This window comes from Stenella coeruleoalba (assembly GCF_951394435.1).
Source record: "Stenella coeruleoalba genome assembly, chromosome: 2".
NCBI classification, from domain to species: Eukaryota; Metazoa; Chordata; class Mammalia; order Artiodactyla; family Delphinidae; genus Stenella; species Stenella coeruleoalba.
The window spans coordinates 91,660,108-91,679,667 of NC_137147.1; the positions used below are offsets into that span (position 1 = coordinate 91,660,108).

The following is a 19,560-nucleotide window of genomic DNA, read 5'->3' on the forward strand; positions in this document are numbered from 1 at the left end:
TTATGGGAACTCTGGACACAAATTTCATTAGCAGCTATCAAGTTCTTCGAATTAACACAACATTGTAAATCAACTATACTTCAATAAAAAATAAATTAAAAAAAAGAAAAAATATTTTAGAAAAAAGGTCTTGGAGAAAACATTACCGGGCTCTGCCACCAACCACTAGTATCACGCTCAAGGAGAATTCTAGCCTGGATCGTCATGTCAGAAAAGTATGCATGGCTCAGGGAATGGTAGACTCTGTTGCCAGCTCTGCTGCATGAATCACCTGGGTAAGCTACTTACCCTCTTTGAGCTTTGGTTCCCTCATCTGTAAAGTGGCTGTGATGGGTGCCTGCTCTGTCCACTGCCCCAGGAGTCTTGTCATTTCTTGCAATGATACATAGGAAGATTCAAAAAATGTTTTGAAAAACTGTAAAGTGCTGATGAATGTGAGGCATCATTATCACTTTGTTCATCATTAGATCTAGGAATATTTTTTCTTATCAGCGGGCATTACATTTTACAAGCTCAGAAAGCATCATGGAAAGCCCCATTACTTTCTTTTTTTAAATTTATTTTATTGAAGTGTAGTTGATGTACAATGTTGTGTTAATTTGTGCTGCACAGCAAAGTGATTCAGTTATACAAATATACACATTATTTTTCATATTATTTTCCATTATGGTTTAATCACAGCATATTGAATATAGTTCCCTGTGCTATACAGCAGCACGTTGTTGTTTATCCATACTATATATAATAGATAGTTTACATCTGTGAATCCCAAACTCCCAATCCATCCCTCCCTCCAGCACCACCACCTTCCCACCCCCAGCAACCGCAGGTCTGTTCTCTATGTCTGTGAGTCTGTTCCTGTTTCATAGATAAGTTCACTTGTGTTCTATTTTAGATTCCACATATAAGTGATATCATATGGTATTTGTCTTTCTCTTTCTGCTTACTTCACTTAGTATGATAATCTCTAGGTCCATCTAACTTGCTGCAAATGGCATTATTTCATTCTTTTTATGGCTGAGTAGCATTCCATTGTATATATGTGCCACATCTTCTTTATCTATTCATCTGTCGATGGACACCTAGGTTGTTTCCACGTCTTGGCTATTGTGAATACTGTTGCTATGAACATAATAGTGCATTTACCTTTTTGAATTATAGTTTTGTCCAGACCCATTATTTTCTAAGTGGTGATTTCTTTCCGATCTTTATGGAATGAAACACTCTCCTAAAAGATTTCATGCTCTAGATATCCATTTCCTCCTTTCCCCACCCCCACATATACTCATACTCTTCCCACATTCTCAGTGAACTGGTGTTATGAATCCTTGTATTGTTGTTGGACAAATCCATGCCCATCAGAAATACAAACACAAAGACTGATATTTTTATAATCACAATAAAAATTAGTTAAAAATAAAAGTAATCTATTATGAATGGTTTTCATAGCTTTCAAATTTCACTTCTAGACATCTAAAAATTTTGTATTTAACCATTTGTTTGAATAATCCAAGGTTGATGAAAATCCTTAAGTTACAATTCTCAAAACAGACTGATTTAGCTCTGTAGTTTGCTTTCTCCTTGTGTTCCAGAGCCATCCAAGTTAATTCCATGTGCCTGTGGTCAGTGAGACTCTGGAGGTTGTCTTGACTGAAATATGGGAGAAGTGTCCTGGGAAGAATTTTGAGAATCTGCTAGGGCAGTGTTCTCCACACTTCCCGGATCATGTATCCCATGAGTAAAAGCTATGTGAGCACACTCCCTCATAGATATAATTTTAAATTTATAAATTATATACATATCAATCTGTATTTATATATTATGCATATTATAAAAGATATGCAGTCTATGGATAGAAAACAGTGAGATGAAATAAAATATTAAAAAAAATAAAATTTAACACTACATTTATTTTTGGTACACCAAACCTTTTATCCTCAAATTATAGAGATTTATATTGATGTCTAGACAGTTGGTTCACAAATGCCTTGCAAATTAAACTGGCATCATACTATCATTTGCTAATATTGAAAAGTATAACATACACTTAGGGCTAGGTTCACTGTTTATAATAATGACGTATGTCCATATTTCAATTGATATTTTTGAAAATTTTTATTTTTTTTGGCCTACATCTTGGCAGAACTGATTAGATCACCACTAATTTTGTCTCTTAGTGTAGCTGAAAAAGAGCTCCTTCAAGGAATAGAGGAGATATCATTCTGTGTTTTTTTAAAAAAATTATTCTTGCATTATAAATATTATCATCAATCCAAAGTTTCTTTTCAGGAGACTATTTCTTTTTTCCTTTTTAAAAAAATTTTTATTGAAATATAGTTGATTTACAATATTGTGTTAGTTTTAGGTGTACAGCAAAGTGATTCAGATACAAACACACACACATACACACACGCACACAAACACACACATATGTATTCTTTTTTAGATTCTTTTCCATTATAGGTTATTACAAAATATTGAGTATAGTTCCCTGTGCTATACAGTATGTCCTTGTTGTTTACTATTTTATATATAGAAGTGTGTATATGTTAATCCCAAACTCCTAGTTCATGACCCCCCACTTTTCCCCTTTGGTAACCATAAGTTTGTTTTCTATGTCTGTGAGTCTATTTCTGTTGTGTAAATTAGTTCATTTGTATCATTTTTCAGATTCCACAGGTAAGTGATATCATATGATATTTGTCTTTCTCTGTCTGGCTTACTACACTTAGTATGATAATCTCTAGGTTCATCCATGTTGTTGCAGATGGCATTATTTCATTCTTTGTTATGGCTGAGTAGTATTCCATTGTGTATATATACCACATTGTTCTTTTTTTTGAACAAATGCTTTTTATTTTTTAAATTAATTTTTATTGGAGTATAGTTGATTTACAATGTTGTGTTAGTTTCTGCTCCACAGCAAAGTGAATCAGTTATACATATACAGATACCCACTCTCTTTTAGATTCTTTTCCCATATAGAGTTCCCTGTGCTATACAGTAGGTTCTTATCAGTTATCTATTTTATATATAGTAGTGTGTATATGTCAATCCCAATCTCCCAATTTATCCTACCCGCCTTTTCCCCTTGGTAACTATAAGTTTCTTTTCTACATCTGTGACTCTATTTCTGTTTTGTAAAAAAGTTCATTTGTACCATTTTTTTAGATTCCACATATAAGCAATATCATATGATATTTGTCTTTCTCTGACTTACTTCACTCAATACGACAATCTCTAGATCCATCCATGTGGCTGCAAATGGCATTATTTTGTTCTTTTTTATGGCTGAGTAATATTTCTTTTCAGAAAACTTTTAAAGCATTGGTCCACTAGTAAGTGTCAATTTAGTTAAACCAAATGATATAATCTATAAATCCTCTTAACCACCCAAAGAAAACAGCAATATGTTGTGAAACTCAGACAACACAAGAGCAAACATGCTATTACTATCCCTCAACAGAGTGCAGACTGAAATATCAACTGAGTGAGGGTACCTGTCTACTAAATATTAGTAAAGTGCAATTTTTTTTAAAGATAGAAATATATATATATATATATTTATTTATTTTCCACCCAGAGCTGTGTATACCCCAGTTTGGAGACCACTGTACTGGATCTCTTGGGGTTCATCCAAGTCCCTAGTGAGACCTGGGCCAGAATGGGTTATGCAGAGGGGGCACAAGAATGTAAACAGATACCCCTGCTACAACCAAAGAGCTCCAATTTCATTTATATTATATTTTATACAATAAGCTTTCTAATAAATTTTCATTAGAACAAATGATTACATAGCTAAGGCACATTTGAAACTTTCTTCTGGAGAAAGCTAGAAGTCCATGACCCATAGTTCTGACAAATGTTTGAAACTGAACACTGAACAGTAAAGTTGTAAAAATAGTCTTTTACTAAAGAGCTAAATATATTGGTTTTTTAAGTTCCTGGGTTTTATGTTTGTTTTATTTTTCTTACATGTAAAATCACAGCCTTAGAACTAAAAGAGAAAATACTTTTAGCCAAACATGCTATGAAAAGTTTTGAATGTAATTAAATGCTAAGTAAAGCATTAGTTACAAAATGCATTAAAATTTTTTTCTTAACTGAGACATTAAAAAAAGTTAAAAGTTTTGAATATTTTGGAAACATCATATTAAAGCAAAGCTTAAAAAAGGATATGGTTCTTTCAATATTTCAGTGAGTTTAATCTTGACTTGTCTAGAGGCTTTGGAAATACCAGCTAGCTCATGCATCCTAAGATAATATAAAATCAGTGGACTCTGACCTCCAAAATTGAAGAGAACACGCTTAAACTCTGGGCCACTACTGCTATAATGGGACTGTAAGGGGTAGGAAAAAAAAATGAATCAATTATTACTTTTGTGTATTTTTAAAGAACTGTAAATAAAATATAACTGCATTATAACCATAAATACAACTATTATCTGGTATATTAAAACAAATAAAGGGAAATTCTGCAAGGCATCTTAATTAAAGTAATTTACTAAAGTATGAGACTATGAGTATGTGCCGTAGGGCTCTGCTAGTCTTTTAGCATGAAGACAGGCCAATAGAGATCATTCTATCTGAAGAACAGAAAGAGAAAAGAATGAGCAGAGCCCCAGAAAAAGGGGCAGGAAAAAATATGAAGAAATAATGACTGAAACTTTCCAAGTTTTATGAAAAACACATCCAAGAAGCTTACCTCCAAGTAGGATAAATTCACATCTAGATGCGTCATAGTCAAAGTGTTGAAAGACGAAGACAAAAAGAAAAATCTCAAAAGCAGCAAGAGAAAAACAACATATAAGAGAACCCCAATAAGGTTAACAAGGTGACTTCTCATCAGAACAAAGAGGCTAGAAGCCCATCACAGTGCTGATGAAAGAAACTTTGACCACGAATTCTATGTCAAGGAAACCATCACCATAATTATAATTGCTTCAATATTCTACTATTGACTTCTTGTGGGATGCAAGTATAGCAACTACTCATATGTTAAGTCTTTCCTCAATTTTTATAACACCTAGATGAGAGATTTATTGTTGATTGCACTTCTTGTGGGGAAGTAAGATTTTATTCTCATTTGTTTTTACTGATATGTAAAATTCTCTTGTGTTTTGTTTGCTTATGGTCAATTTTTCATTGTATTCATTCATAGCTGCTCCAAAATTATTTCAAATAGTGGTAATATTGTAATCAAAAGCAGTTCTTTGATGGTGAAAATGATGTCAATATCAGCTGTTTTTTCTGTGATGTAAATCATTTACTTCACCATAGTCTCCCATGACAATTCACATCAGGTTATACCTAGCCTGATCTTAAAACTTGCATGCAAAACCGCACCAAGCATTTTCCTGGCTTTTGCCTGGTGTATTATAAGATAGAAACTCTATCTTACTGAAGTTTTAGAAACAGACATTCCTGTTCTTTTTCTGCAGTTACCAGTTTTTAAACTAAGAAAACCACAGTACACAGATCCTTCTTCCTCTATGAGAAACTATGATTTTTTTTTAAGCGTAGTTCAATCAGGCGAGAGCAGATTGAAAGCAGGGCTCCAGAATGAACGTAATACACAATTATTGTCTAATCAGCACAGAGTAGATTCCACATGTTTAAACAGCCCATGAATACAGTAGATTTTGGGGTCAACAACGTTCTACTTTTGACATATACAGAGCTTACTGTTAAAAGCGATTCCCAAATCTTTTCAGAGGCCTCCAAGGCAAGGCTTTATTAACCTGTACTTATGCAGTTGTAATTCTGGACCTCTATACTTTTTCCACAGTAACAGTTTATCTTCTAAGATCAGGCCTGTTACCCCAGCCTGTTGTAAACTTTTGGTGTTCCACTATATTCATAATTCTTCCAGGTTTTATGACTTCTACATGGCTAATGAAAAATGGCAACCATATTTTTATCAAAGTTGTTGATAAAATACTGTGCATGAGACAGGGCCAATGATGCAGCAATACGGTGTACTACCAAAGACATATCTGCAATTTGCTTTCTATCTTTTAACAGTGATATCTGAGAAGTTATTGTCAGTTACAAATCCATCTGTCCATATTTCTTCAACTTGTAAACAAACTATTAAAGACCATTCCTAGTGCTTGCTGAAGATCATATATACAATTTCTATTACATTTCCTTGATTTCTAAATTTAGCAATCAAGGAAAATAATAGAATGCACTCCCCTGCCTCCCACCCCCTGCAGCCAAGATGGTGCAATATTGCCATCTACCCCAAATGGACTCCTAGAGTCGCCAATTTCTATCCTAAGTATGGACATCCTTGGCAGCACTGTGAAGGTTGGAAGAGATTCTATATACCTGGATTATTAAAGACCAGGAAATATATGAATACTGACTTTCAGAAAGTGGTTTCTGTATAGGCATAATTTAAAATTTAAAATAACGGTCAGACCTGACTAGATAATTCAGACAAAATTTTAACAAAAAAGACTGCAACAGATTTAAAACCCAATTGGCTAACAAGTTAAGAGATCAAATTCAGAAGTTCAAGCCAACGGTCTCATCAAATCTTGGCTAAAGCAACACAAGGTGGCAAATCCATAGGTTCTCTGTTTGGGAGGCACCTTCAAAAATGTGGAGAAAGCAAGTATTCAAGACTTAAGATCGACAGTACCTATATATGGTCATTTATTCTGGGACCATGGTTTAAGGGGTGGGGACAGGTCAACCACTGTTGAAAATGCCATTGAAGTTTTCTCTGCACTTTGATGCTTATTGAGATCAGAGCCATGTCTGTATGTCAACCCAAGGAGAAGCAGTGCCCGAAGTATGAGGAAAAGATAAGCGCTATTCGTTTTCCTTAGAGATGAGGATAGTTTCAGAAATAAATATGACTTTAATATTAAGATTAACCTCTCCAATAAATCTCTTCTGATTATTAATTTTTTTCTAAAATATATATCAAGAGCATAATAACCAACACTGTCCATGTGAAACCTGTTCAATTAATTATATTGGAAATTAAAGAAGGACACTTTTTATAATTATTATACTCCAAACCTTTGTTGGTAGTCCTGATAATCTTGATTCTTCCTTGGATGCAGGCATTGTATATCCTTCTGGATTCTTTAAAATTTTTGTCATATTGAAGTCTATATCTAAAACAGAAAATAAAATATTTTCTTAAATTCTTTCTTTCTTCACAAAAGGCATGATACCCCTTCTTTTTCCTAGCAATGCACCTTAAACATGCAGAGAGGTAAAAATGTATGAGAGACGGTTAGGATATTGTTATAGCTTGCCCCAGTCAGAGGAAATGAATATTCCATCTCATTTTACCTAACAGGGCTTTAGAGTTTTCAAATTCATTCATGTACACTATTTCACATCATCCTCACAAACCATTTTATGAGCTAAGTAACATTTCCCACAATTTATAGATTAGAAAACTAAAGTTAAGGAAACTCTATGACTTTTTCTAAGAGTAAGTCTTGCTCTAAGGTGATAGTTGTTCACATCTGTGAATCTAATAAAAACCACTGAACTGTATTCTTTAAATGGGTGAATTGTATGGTATATGAACTACATCAATAAAGCTGTAATTAAAAAAAAAAACAGTACAGGAAGAGAATGCAGACCTAGGTCTTTTGCTTCTGATTTCAGAGCTCTTTCCATGACCCTCTAGTTAAATGCAATAGGAGGCTTAGGTCTCTGCATGCTAGAGTCTACCTTTTCCATATACTGAAACATACCCAGATAAGGAAAGACTTGGTAATTTTTCAGTGCAACCAGTGTAAATATGCATGAGGCTACCCAGGGAGTCTTGTCTTAAAGGAGAACTATATGATTTAATCAGCCATGTCAGTCAGCCTAAAAGCATATGCTAATTATTAAGGATATCTTAATGTAGAGCAGAGAAAACAGGTAAGCTGAGAAGTTTGTACTAGATTCTGGCACTGACAATTATTACCAGTTACCAGGTAGACAAATCAGATCTACAGATTGTGATGTTGATGACAAGGCTAGAAGAGTTGAAGAAAGTCACTTGAATTGATTTTTGACATTACCCATTAAAAGATATTAGATACTAGCTTGAAATACTGGAGGCAAGTAGGCATTTATCTCTGGCAGAGATTAAAGAACTAGTTAGCAAGGAATCTGTATTCTAAAATTTTGAGTGGAACCAAAGTTAGATTAAGTTGGGAGTTAGAATGGGCAAGAAAGGTAATGAACCATATAATTTCTCTACTTTAAAACTTGCTCAAAAGCATACAACCCATTATGGAGAAGAATCTGACCTTATCTACCAATAATACAGACATTTTTCTTTGACTCAGCAATCCCTCTCCTGAGAATATATTCTACACAATCTTCTACATAAGCACAAAAAATACAGGTACGGGTTTAATGATTATAGCATAATATGTAAAATTTAGAGATTATAAACAACCTGTGCATTTAGCAGTCAGGTACTGGTTGAAAAAACTATGGCACTCCTATTTGATGGAATACTATAAGCTGTAAAAAAAAAAAAAAATGAGCAAGATCTCCATACAGATGTGAAGATATCAACAGGTCATCTATTAAAGTGAGGAAAGCAAGTTGCAGAACAGTGAAGAGAGCATATTACTTGATTGAATGTATACAATATATAAAATATACTACTCAGTGTAAACGGGAAAGAATGTATACAATGTATACAATATACTACATTCAGTGTAAAAGGGCAAGAATAAGAAGAATCAAATATCTATTGTATTTTCCTTCATTTGTATAAAGAAACACTGAAAAGATAAGTAAGAAATGGATAAAAATATTCCTTTTGGGAGGAATGATTAAAAATAAAACATGCTCAATTTTGAATCATTCTTAAATACATATTTAGGTGCTATTACTTAACTTCCAGTCGTTATGAACAGATATGTTACTAATGACAAAAGGACATCTACCTGTTTACCATACCCACAATAAAAGCCTTAGAAGATTGCTTGAACTTTGTTGTAAAATTACTGTCAACAGATTAATATCAGGCAAAGATTCTAGGCTTGGAGTAACAGCAATAGACATAAAAAGTAAGAGATTAATGAAAAACACAAAGCAAAGAAAGTTTAGAAGTAAAAGAGTCAAAGAAAAAAATCATACGTAAAGGAAAAACCCCACCCTGATATGATAAGAGTAATAAGTAATCTTAAAATCACTGAATTTACTAGCTTTTATCCCCCTGCATTCCTCTAATCTGTTGATTTGTTTTAGGTAAAAATATCAATTTTGTCCCTGATTATAGTTTTTATATCTCCTCTGTTCTCAGCATCTCTGAATGCTAGGGAAGGTCACCGGGAACACCAATATTGACTCTACTTGATAAAACTATGAGAAAGTATGTCTCAACTGTTCTTATTAAGTCTTTAGAAATTTCACTAGTGACAAAATATTCCAGTCTTACTACACTGACGCTGGGAAAATTTCATTTTCATAATTACCCTCTTTTCATTTTAGGGATATTAAATCTCTTAAAAGGGAGACACTTATGCAAGTAAGTATGGTTACCTTTATCCACTTTTGTAGTTTTTATTCTAATAGTCTTTCTGAGATGCGAATAACTCATATATCTTAGCAAAATTAAACTTCATGCAGGCCATATATAATATTATATATCAATAAACTACAGAAACAGAAAAAATGTTAATTAGTTAAAAAATTAAATTAAAAAAAAAAGATGCTCACTGAGGTCAGGAGAACAATGCATGAACACAATGATAGCTTCAACAGAAATAGAAAATACAAGAAAGTACCAAACAGAAATCACAGAGCTGAAGAATACCTGCACTGAAAAATACATTACAGGGGATCAACAGCAGGCTAGACGAAGCCAGAAAAAGGAATTAGCAAACTCAAACACAGGGCAATGGAATTCACCCAATCAAAGAAGTAAAAAGAAAAAAAATTTAAAAAGTGAAGATAGCTTCAGCGACTTGTGGGACATTAAACAGACCAACATTTGCATTATAGGGGTCCTAGAAGGAGAAGAGAGAGAGAAAGGGGCAGAACATTTATTTGAAGAAATAATAGCTGAAAACTTCCTTAACCTGGGGAAGGAAATAGACATTCAGATCTAGGGAGCCTAGAGAGTTCCAAATAATATGAGCCAAAGAGACCCACACCAAGACACATTATAATTAAACTGTCATAACTTAAAGACAAGGAGAGAATCTTAAAAGCAGTAACAGAAAAACAACTTGTTATGTGGAAAGGAACCCTCCATAAGACTATCAGCAGGTTTTTCAGCAGAAACTTTGCAGGCCAGAAGGAAGTGGCACAATATATTCAAAGTGCTGAAAACAAAACAAAACAAACAAACAAAACCTACTAACCAAGAATTCTCTACTCAGCCAAGTTGTCCTACAGAATTGAAGGAGAGGTAAATAGTTTTCAAATAGTTTTCCAGACAAGCAAAAGGTGAAGGAATTTATGACCACTAAACTGGCCTTCCAGGAAAGGCTGAAGGGACTTCTTTAAGCTGAAATGAAAGTGCTAATCAGAAATAGAAAAACATATGAAAGTACAAATCTCACTGGTAAAGGTAAACATATAGTAAAATTCAGAAAAATCTAATGTTATAAAGGTGATGAGTTAATCACTTATAATTCTAGTACAAAGGTTAAAAGACAAAAGTAGTAAAAATAACTACAACTACTATAACTTGTTAATGAATATGCAAGATAAAAAGAAACTGTGACATCAAAAACAAAACAAGCGGGAGGAGTAAAAATGTAGAGCTTTAGAATGTGTTTGAACTTAACTTGTCAACTTAAAATAGACTGTTATAGATATGTTATTTTATGTAAGCCTCATGGTAATCACAAAGCAAAACATTATAGTAGATACATAAAAGATAAAGAGAAAGGAATCTAAGCATGCCACTAAAAATTATCACCAAGTCACAAATGAGGAGAGCAAGAGAAGAAGAAAGGAATAAAGGAATTTAAAAGCAGCCAGAAAACAATTAACAAAATGGTAAAGACTACATACATATCAATAATTACTTTAAATGTAAATGGACTAAGTTCCCCAATCAAAAGACACAGAGTGGCTAAATGGATTAAAAACAAAACAAAACAAAACAAAAAAACCAAGACCAATATATACACTGCCTACAAGAGATTCACTTCACATGTAAGGAAACACATAGATAAAGTGAAGGCATGGAAATAGATATTCCATGCAAATGGAAACAAAAAGAAACTTGGATACCTACACTCTTATCAGAGAAAATAGACTTTAAGGCAAAGACTCTAATAAGAAATAAAGAAGGTCATTATATGATAAAGGAGTCATTTCAACAAGAGGATATAACATTTGTAAATATTTATGTTCTTGTTTGTTTGTTTGTTTGTTTTTTCTGAGTGGCTAAACCATTTTATTTTCCCACCAGTGATGTGATATAATTTTTCTACGTACTCACCAGCATTTGAAGTTGTCACTATACTTTTTATTTATTTTTCTCACATCTTTATTGGAGTATAATTGCTTTACAATGGTGTGTTAGTTTCTGCTTTATAACAAAGTGAATCACTTATACATATAGATATGTTCCCATATCTCTTCCCTCTTGCGTCTCCCTCCCTCCCACCCTCCCTATCCCACCCCTCTAGGTGTTCACAAAGCACCGAGCTGACCTCCCTGTGCTATGCAGCTGCTTCCCACTAGCTATCTATTTTACGTTTGGTAGTGTATATATGTCCATGCCACTCTTTCACTTTGTCACAGCTTACCCTCCCCCCTCCCCATATCCACAAGTCCATTCTCTAGTAGGTCTGTGTCTTTCTTCCTGTCTTACCCCTAGGTTCTTCATGACATTTTTTTCCCTTAAATTCCATATATATGTGTTAGCATATGGTATTTGTCTTTCTCTTTCTGACATACTTCACTCTGTATGACAGACTCTAGATCCATCCACCTCATTACAAATAGCTCAATTTCGTTTCTTTTTATGGCTGAGTAATATTCCATTGTATATATGTGCATATCTTCTTTACCCAGTCATCCGATGATGGACACTTAGGTTATTTCCATCTCTTGGCTATTGTAAATAGACCTGCAATGAACATTTTGCTACATGACTCTTTTTGAATTATAGTTTTCTCAGGGTATATGCCCAGTAGTGGGATTGCTGGGTCATATGGTAGTTCTATTTGTAGTTTTTAAAGGATCCTCCATACTGCGCTCCATAGTGGCTGTACCAATTCACAATCCCACCAGCAGTGCAAGAGTGTTCCCTTTTCTCCACACCCTCTCCAGCATTTATTGTTTCTAGATTTTTTGATGATGGCCATTCTGACTGGTGTGAGATGATATCTCATTGTAGTTTTGATTTGTATTTCTCTGACGATTAATGATGTTGAGCATTCTTTCATGTGTTTGTTGGCAATCTGTATATCTTCTTTGGAGAAATGTCTATTTAGGTCTTCTGCCCATTTTTGGATTGGGTTGTTTGTTTTTTTGTTATTGAGCTGCATGAGCTGCTTATAAATTTTGGAGATTAATCCTTTGTCAGTTGCTTCATTTGCAAATAGTTTCTCCCATTCTGAGGGTTGTCTTTTGGTCTTGTTTATGGTTTCCTTTCTGTCCAAAGCTTTGAAGTTTTATTAGGTCCCATTTGTTTATTTTTGTTTTTATTTCCATTTCTCTAGGAGGTGGGTCAAAAAGGATCTTGCTGTGATTTATGTCATAGAGTGTTCTGCCTATGTTTTCCTCTAAGAGTTTGATAGTGTCTGGCCTTACATTTAGGTCTTTAATCCATTTTGAGCTTATTTTTGTGTATGGTGTTAGGGAGTGATCTGATCTCATACTTTTACATGTACCTGTCCAGTTTTCCCAGCACCACTTATTGAAGAGGCTGTCCTTTCTCCACTGTACATTCCTGCCTCCTTTATCAAAGATAAGGTGACCATATGTGGTGAATTTATCTCTGGGCTTTCTATCCTGTTCCATTGATCTATCTTTCTGTTTTTGTGCCAGTACCATACTGTCTTGATTACTGTAGCTTTGTAGTATAGTCTGAAGTCAGGGAGCCTGATTTCTCCAGCTCCGTCTTTTGTTCTCAAGATTGCTTTGGCTATTCGGGGTCTCTTGTGTTTCCATACAAATTAAAAACTATTTTGTTCTAGTTCTGTGAAAAATGCCATTGGTAATTTGATAGGGATTGTACTGAATGTGTAGACTGCCTTGGGTAGCTTGGTCATTTTAACATTGATTCTTCCAATCCAAGAACATGGTGTACCTTTCATCTGTTTGTGTGGTCTTCAATTTCTTTCATCAGCATTGTACAGTTTTCAGAGTACATGTCTTTTGCCTCCATAGGTAGGTTTATTCTTAGGTATTTCATTCTTTTTGATGTGATGGTAAGTGAGATTGTTTCTTTCTCTTTTGGATCTTTCTTTGTTAGTGTATAGAAATGCAACAGATTTCTGTCTATTAATTTTGTATCCTGCAACGTTACCACATTCATTGATGAGCTCTAGCAGTTTTCTGATAGCATCTTTAGGATTTTCTATGTGTAGTATCATGTCATCTGGAAACAGTGTCAGTTCTACTTTTTCTTTTCTAATTTGGATTCCTTTTATTCCTTTTCCTTCTCTGATTGTTATGGCTAGGACTTCCAATACTATGTTGAATAAAAGTGGTGAGAGTGAACATCCTCACTTTGTTCCTGATGTTAGAGGAAATGCTTTCAGCTGTTCACCACTGAGTATAATGTTAGTTGTGAGTTTGTCATATATGGCGTTTATTATGTTGAGGTATGTTCCTTCTATACCCACTTTCTGGAGAGTTTTTATCATAAACGGATGTTGAATTTTATCAAAAGCTTTTTTTGCATCTATTGAGATGATCATATGTTTTTATTCTTCAGTTTGTTAATGTGGTGTTTCACATTGATTGATTTGTAGATATTGAAAAGTCCTTGCATCCCTGGGATAAATCCCACTTGATAATGGAGTATTATCCTTTTAATGTAGTGTTGGATTCAGTCTGCTAGTATTCCACTGAAGATTTTTGCATCTATGTTCATCAGTGACATTGGCCTGTAATTTTCTTTTTTTGTGGTATCTTTGTCTGATTTTGGTATCAGGGTGATGGTGGCCTCACAGAATGAGTTCAGAAGTGTTCCTTCCTCTCCATTTTTTGAAATAGTTTCAGAAGAATGTGTATTAACTCTTCAAGTGTTTGATAGAATTCGCTTGTGAAGCCATCTGGTGTTGGACTTTTGCTTTTGGGAGTTTTAAAATTACTAATTCAATTTTAGAACTGGTAATTAGTCTAGTAATATTTTCTATTTCTTCCTGGTTCAGTTTTAGGAGGTTGTACCTTTCTAAGAATTTGTCCATTTCTTCCGTTTTGTCCATTTTATTGGCATATAGTTGCTTGTAGTAGTCTCTTGTAATCCTTTGTATTTCTGTGGTGTCAGTTGTAACTTCTCCTTTTTCATTTCAAATTTCATTGATTTGGGCCCTCTCCCTTTTTTTCTTGATGAGTCTGACTAAAGTTTTATCAATTTTATTTACCTTTGAAAAGAACCAGCTTTTAGTTTCATTCATCTTCTCTATTATTTTTTGTCTCTATTTCATTTATTTCTGCTCTGATCTTTATGCTCTCTTTCCTTCTATGAAACTTTGAGCTTTGCTTGCTCTTTTTCTCTAGTTGCTTTAGGTGTAAGGTTAGGTTGTTTATTTGAGATTTTTATTGTTTCCTGATGTAAGATTGTATTGCTATAACCTTCTCTCTTAGAACTGCTTCTGCTGTGTTCCATAGGTTTTAGATCATCATGTTTTCATTTTAATTTGTCTCTAGGTATTTTTTGATTTAGATTTCTTCAGTGATCCATTGATTGTTTAGTAGCATATTTTTTAGTCTCCACATGTGCTTTTTGCAGTTTTTTTCTTGTAGTTGATTTCTAGCCTCAAAGCATTATGGTTGGAAAAGATGCTTGATATGATTTCAATTTTCTTAAATTTACCAAGGCTTTCTGTGGCCCAGCATGTAATCTATCCTGGAGAATGCTCCATGTGAACTTGAAAAGTATATGTATTCAGCTGTTTTGGGGTGCATTGCTCTATAAATATTCTTTAGTCCATTTGGTGTAATGTGATATTTAAGGCCTGTGTTTCCTTATTGATCTTCTGTCTGGATGATCTGTCCACTGAGGTAAGTGGGTGTTAAAGTCCCCCGTTATTATTGTGTTGCTGTAAATTTGTCCTTTTATGTCTGTTAATATTTGCCTTATATATTGAGGTGCTCCTATGTTGGCTGCATATAGATTTATAGTTGTTATATCTTCTTCTTGGATTGATCCCTTCATCCTTAGGTAACATCCTTCTTTGTCTCTTGTAACAGTCTTCAAAGTGTGCTTTGTCTGATTTAAGTATTGCTACTCCAGCTTTCTTTTGATTTCCATTTGTGTGGAATGCCTTTTTGCATCCCCTCACTTTCAGTCTGTATGTCTCTAGATCTGAAGTGAGTCTCCTGTAGGTAGCAAATATATAAGTCTTGTTTTTGTATCCATTCAGCCAGTCTGTGTCTTCTGGTTGGATCATTTATCCATTTACATTTAAAGAAATTATCCATATGTATTTTCTTATTGCCATTTTGTTAATTGTTTTGGAGCTTTTCAAGGTCTTTTTTCCCTTTCTTCTTCTCTTGTTTTCTGGTTTGATGACTATCTTTAGTGTTTTGTTTGGATTTCTCTTTCTTTTTTGTGTGTACATCTATTATAGATTTTGGTTGGCACTTACCTTGAGGCTCTGGTATAGCAGTCTATATATATACGTGATCATTCTAAGTTGCTGATCTCTTAATTTCCAATACATTTTAAATACCTTGCACTTGTACTCTCCTCTCCTCACAATTTGTTTTTATTACCGTATTTTACATGTCATTGTTTTGTGTATCCCTTAACTGCTTATTGTGGATACAGATGATTTTACTACTTTTGCCTTTTATCCTCCCTATTAGCTTTCTTTGTAGATAATTTCCTATCTTTACTGTATGTTTGCTTTTACTGGTAAGCTTTTATGTTTTGTAATTTTCTTGTTTCTATTTGATGCCTTTTCTTTTTTAACTAGAGAATTTCCTTTAACATTTGTTGTAAAACTGGTTTGGTGGTGCTGAATTCTTTTAACTTTTGCTTGTCAGTAAATCTTTTGATTTCTCCATCAAATCTGAATGAGAGGGCCTTCCCTGGTGGTGCAGTGGTTAAGAATCTGTCTGCCAATTCAGGGGACATGGGTTCCAGCCCTGGTCCAGGAAGATCCCACATGCCATGGAGCAACTAAGCCCATGCACCACAACTACTGAGCCTGAGCTCTAGAGCCCACGAGCCACAACTACTGAGCCCGTGCGCCACAGCTATGGAAGCCTGCACCCCTAGAGTCCATGCTCCACAACAAGAGAAGCCACCACAATCAGAAGCCCATGCAATGCAATGAAGAGTAGCCCCGGCTCGCCCCAAGGAGAGAAAACCCATGCGCAGCAACAAAGACCCAACACAGCCAATAAATAAATAAAATAAAATAAATTAATAAAAAAAGAATCTGAATGAGAGCTTTGCTGTATAGAGTATTCTTGGTCATAGGTTTTCCCTTTCATCACTTTAAATATATTGTGCTACTCCCTTCTGGCCTGCAGAGTTTCTGCTGAAAAATTAGGTGATAACCTTATGGAGATTGCCTTGTATATTATTTGTTGGTTTTCCCTTGTTGCTTTTAGTATTCTCTCTTTATCTTTAATTTTTTTTTTTCATTTTGGTTACAATGTGTCTTGGTGTGTTCCTCTTTGGGTTAATCCTGTATGGGGCGCTTTGGGCTTCCTGGATTTGGGTGACTATTTCCTTTCCAAGGTTAGGGAGATTTTCAGCTATTACCTCTTCAAATATTTTCTCTGGCCTGTTCTCTCTCTCTTCTCCTTCTCAGACCCCTATAATGTAAATATTAGTGCACCTGATGTTGTTCCATAGGCCTCTTAAGCTGTCCTCATTTGTTTTCATTCTTTTGTCTTTTTTCTCTTCAGCAGCAATGATTTCCACTACTCTGTCTTCCAGCTCACTGATCCTTTCTTCTAAATCATTTAGTCTACTATTATTCCTTCTAGTGTGTTTTTCATTTCAGTTATTGTATTCTTCATCTCTGTTTGGTTGTTCTTTATATTTTCTAACTCTTGGTTAAAAACTTCTAACTTCTTGCTCTCTGCATCCATTCTCCTCCCAAGTTCTTTGATCATCTTTATGATCATTATACTGAACTCCTTCTCAGGTAGATTGCCTATCTTCACTTCACTTAGTTCTTCTTCTGGGGTTTTTTTTTCCTTCATCTGAATCATATTCCTATGCTGCCTCATTTTGTCTAAGTTGCTATTTGTATTTTTATGTATGTGGTAGGTTATGTTTCTTGACCTTGCAGAAGAGGCCTTCTGTAGGAGGCATCCTATGTATCCCAGCAGTGCACTACCCTCTTGTCACTCAAGCTATATGCTCTAAGGATTCAACCTAAGAGGGTGACATGGGTCCTTCTGTTGTGATGGGATAACTATGTGGGTGGTCTGGCAGGCCCCTAGTCTGGTTGGTTGCCAGGACCTGCCTTGCTGGGATGCTGCTGGATGCTCTTTAGCAAGGCCTGTTCACAAGATGGCTGGTTGTGGAATTCTAGGGGTCCCTGGAGCTAGTGGTAGCTCACTGATAGGCAGAATCAGGGTCCTGAAGACTCTGGGGCTGTTGCCCACCTCCTGGCAGGTATAGCTAGATCCTGGGCTACTTCTGGTCTATTGGTAGGCAGAGCTGGTTCCTGGAGTCTGGCTTCAGGGCCCAGGGATCCCAGAGCTCATTTCAGATCATTGCTGGGATGGAGATGTTGGCCCCTGACACAGTTGGGTATGGGATCTGGGGTGTCCTGAAGGTTGTGCAGGTTTGCTAGTGGGATTGGCCAGGGTCCAGCTGGTCCCAGGGTAGGGTCTGAACTGTGTTGTGGGATTGCAGTTTTCTTGTTGCTGGTGTCTGTCCCCTGGTGGATAAGCCTGGTCTAGAGGCTTGGTCCAGCTTCCTAGCGGGAGGGGCTGGTGCCTGTTCACTGGTATGTAGTGCTGGGTCTACCCACCAGCCAAGACCCTCTGGCGGACTGGGTGGTGTCCAGGGGCAGGTGCAGAAGAAGTTCTGGGCTCCTTGGTCTTTAGGCAGCCTATCTGCTGATAGGTGGGGCTGTGTCCCTGCCCAGTTAGTTGTTTGGCCTGAGGCATCCCAGCTCTGGAGACTGCAGGCTGTTGGGTGGGGCCAGGTCTTCGAGCTAATGAGCCAAGCTTGCTCCTCAATATGTCTGCCACCAGTGTCTATGTACCCAGAGTGAGACAAAGCTTCCCTCCCTACCCCACTTCCCCAGGAGACTCTCCAAGACCAGCAGGTAGGTCTGGCTCAGGAGCCTATCAGATTACTCCTTTTCCCCTGAGTCCTGTTGTGCATGAGATATTGTGTGTTCCCTTTAAGAGTGAAGTCTTTATTTTTACACAGTCCTGTGGGGCTCCTGCAATTAATCCCCACTGGCCTTCAAAGCCAAATACTCTGGGGGCTCATCTTCCCAGTGCCAGACCCCTTGACTGGGTAGTCTGATGTGGGGCTCAGAACTCTTGCTCCTGTGGGAAAACTGCTGCAATATAATTATTCTCCAGTTGGTGGTTCACCCATCCAGGAGATAGGGTATTTGATTATATTGCATGTTCACCCTTCCTATCAGTCGCATTGTGGTTCCTTCTTTATGTCTTTAGCTGTAGAAGATCTTTTCTGGTAAGTTCTAGTCTTTTTCACTGATGGTTGTTCTGCAGATCGTTGTGATTTGGTGTGCTTGTGAGAGGAGCTGAGTTCAGGGTCATTTTATTGTGCCATCTTGGCTGCTCTCCATAGAATGTTTTTTATTTATTGGAACACACCTTTATTAGGACAATATTTTACATGTATTATTCTATAAATATTTTTTCTACTTTTTGGACCACGGCTCTTGTGTTTATTTTAAAAATATCACAGCTATATTCATGGTGAATATTCTACCAATGGCAGAGAATTTCAAGACCCTGACCTTCCTCCAAAAATTGCTGTAAAAGTATTTCAGCCATCTCTGCAGGTACATCCCAAGACAATTCCAGTCGGAATTTGGGAGACTTCTCAAGGTATTCTCCCCTCCTATTCACTAGAAGAGTGGATCTAACTCCCACTTGACCAATAGTTTAAAGCACGTGCATGTGAACTTCAGGAACTGCATTCCTGAAGCATAGTAGTGTATTAGTTAAGCCTTGGAGTCAGATGGACACAGATTTAAACACCAGCTCTGCCATTTTCAGACTAAGTGACCTTGGGCAAATTAATTTAAGTTTCAGTTTCTTCAAATATAATTTGGAGATGATAATAATGATTAACTTATAGACTTGTTAACTGGATAAAAATGAGATCATATATGTAAATCACAGTACCTGGCATTCTGTAAAGGTTATGTAAATTTAGACTATATTGTTATTAACATCATATCTTAAGGAGTATAAATTCAAACTCACTAT

At 35.8% G+C, this 19,560-nt stretch overlaps 1 protein-coding gene across 3 annotated transcripts in view; it reads right to left on the reverse strand.

Moving 5' to 3' along the window:
* The window catches only part of FAM227B (family with sequence similarity 227 member B), a 279,841-nt gene that overhangs the window by 57,338 nt on the left and 202,943 nt on the right, over nucleotides 1-19,560 (reverse strand). For 2 of the 3 annotated variants that reach the window (XM_079914518.1, XM_079914519.1), the window contains exon 11: nucleotides 7,036-7,133. In XM_079914518.1, the coding sequence (XP_079770644.1) occupies nucleotides 7,036-7,133 (98 nt within the window). Of the gene's footprint in view, nucleotides 1-4,179; nucleotides 4,341-7,035; nucleotides 7,134-19,560 lie in introns of all 3 variants that reach the window. The other variant, XM_079914520.1, reaches the window with a different exon arrangement.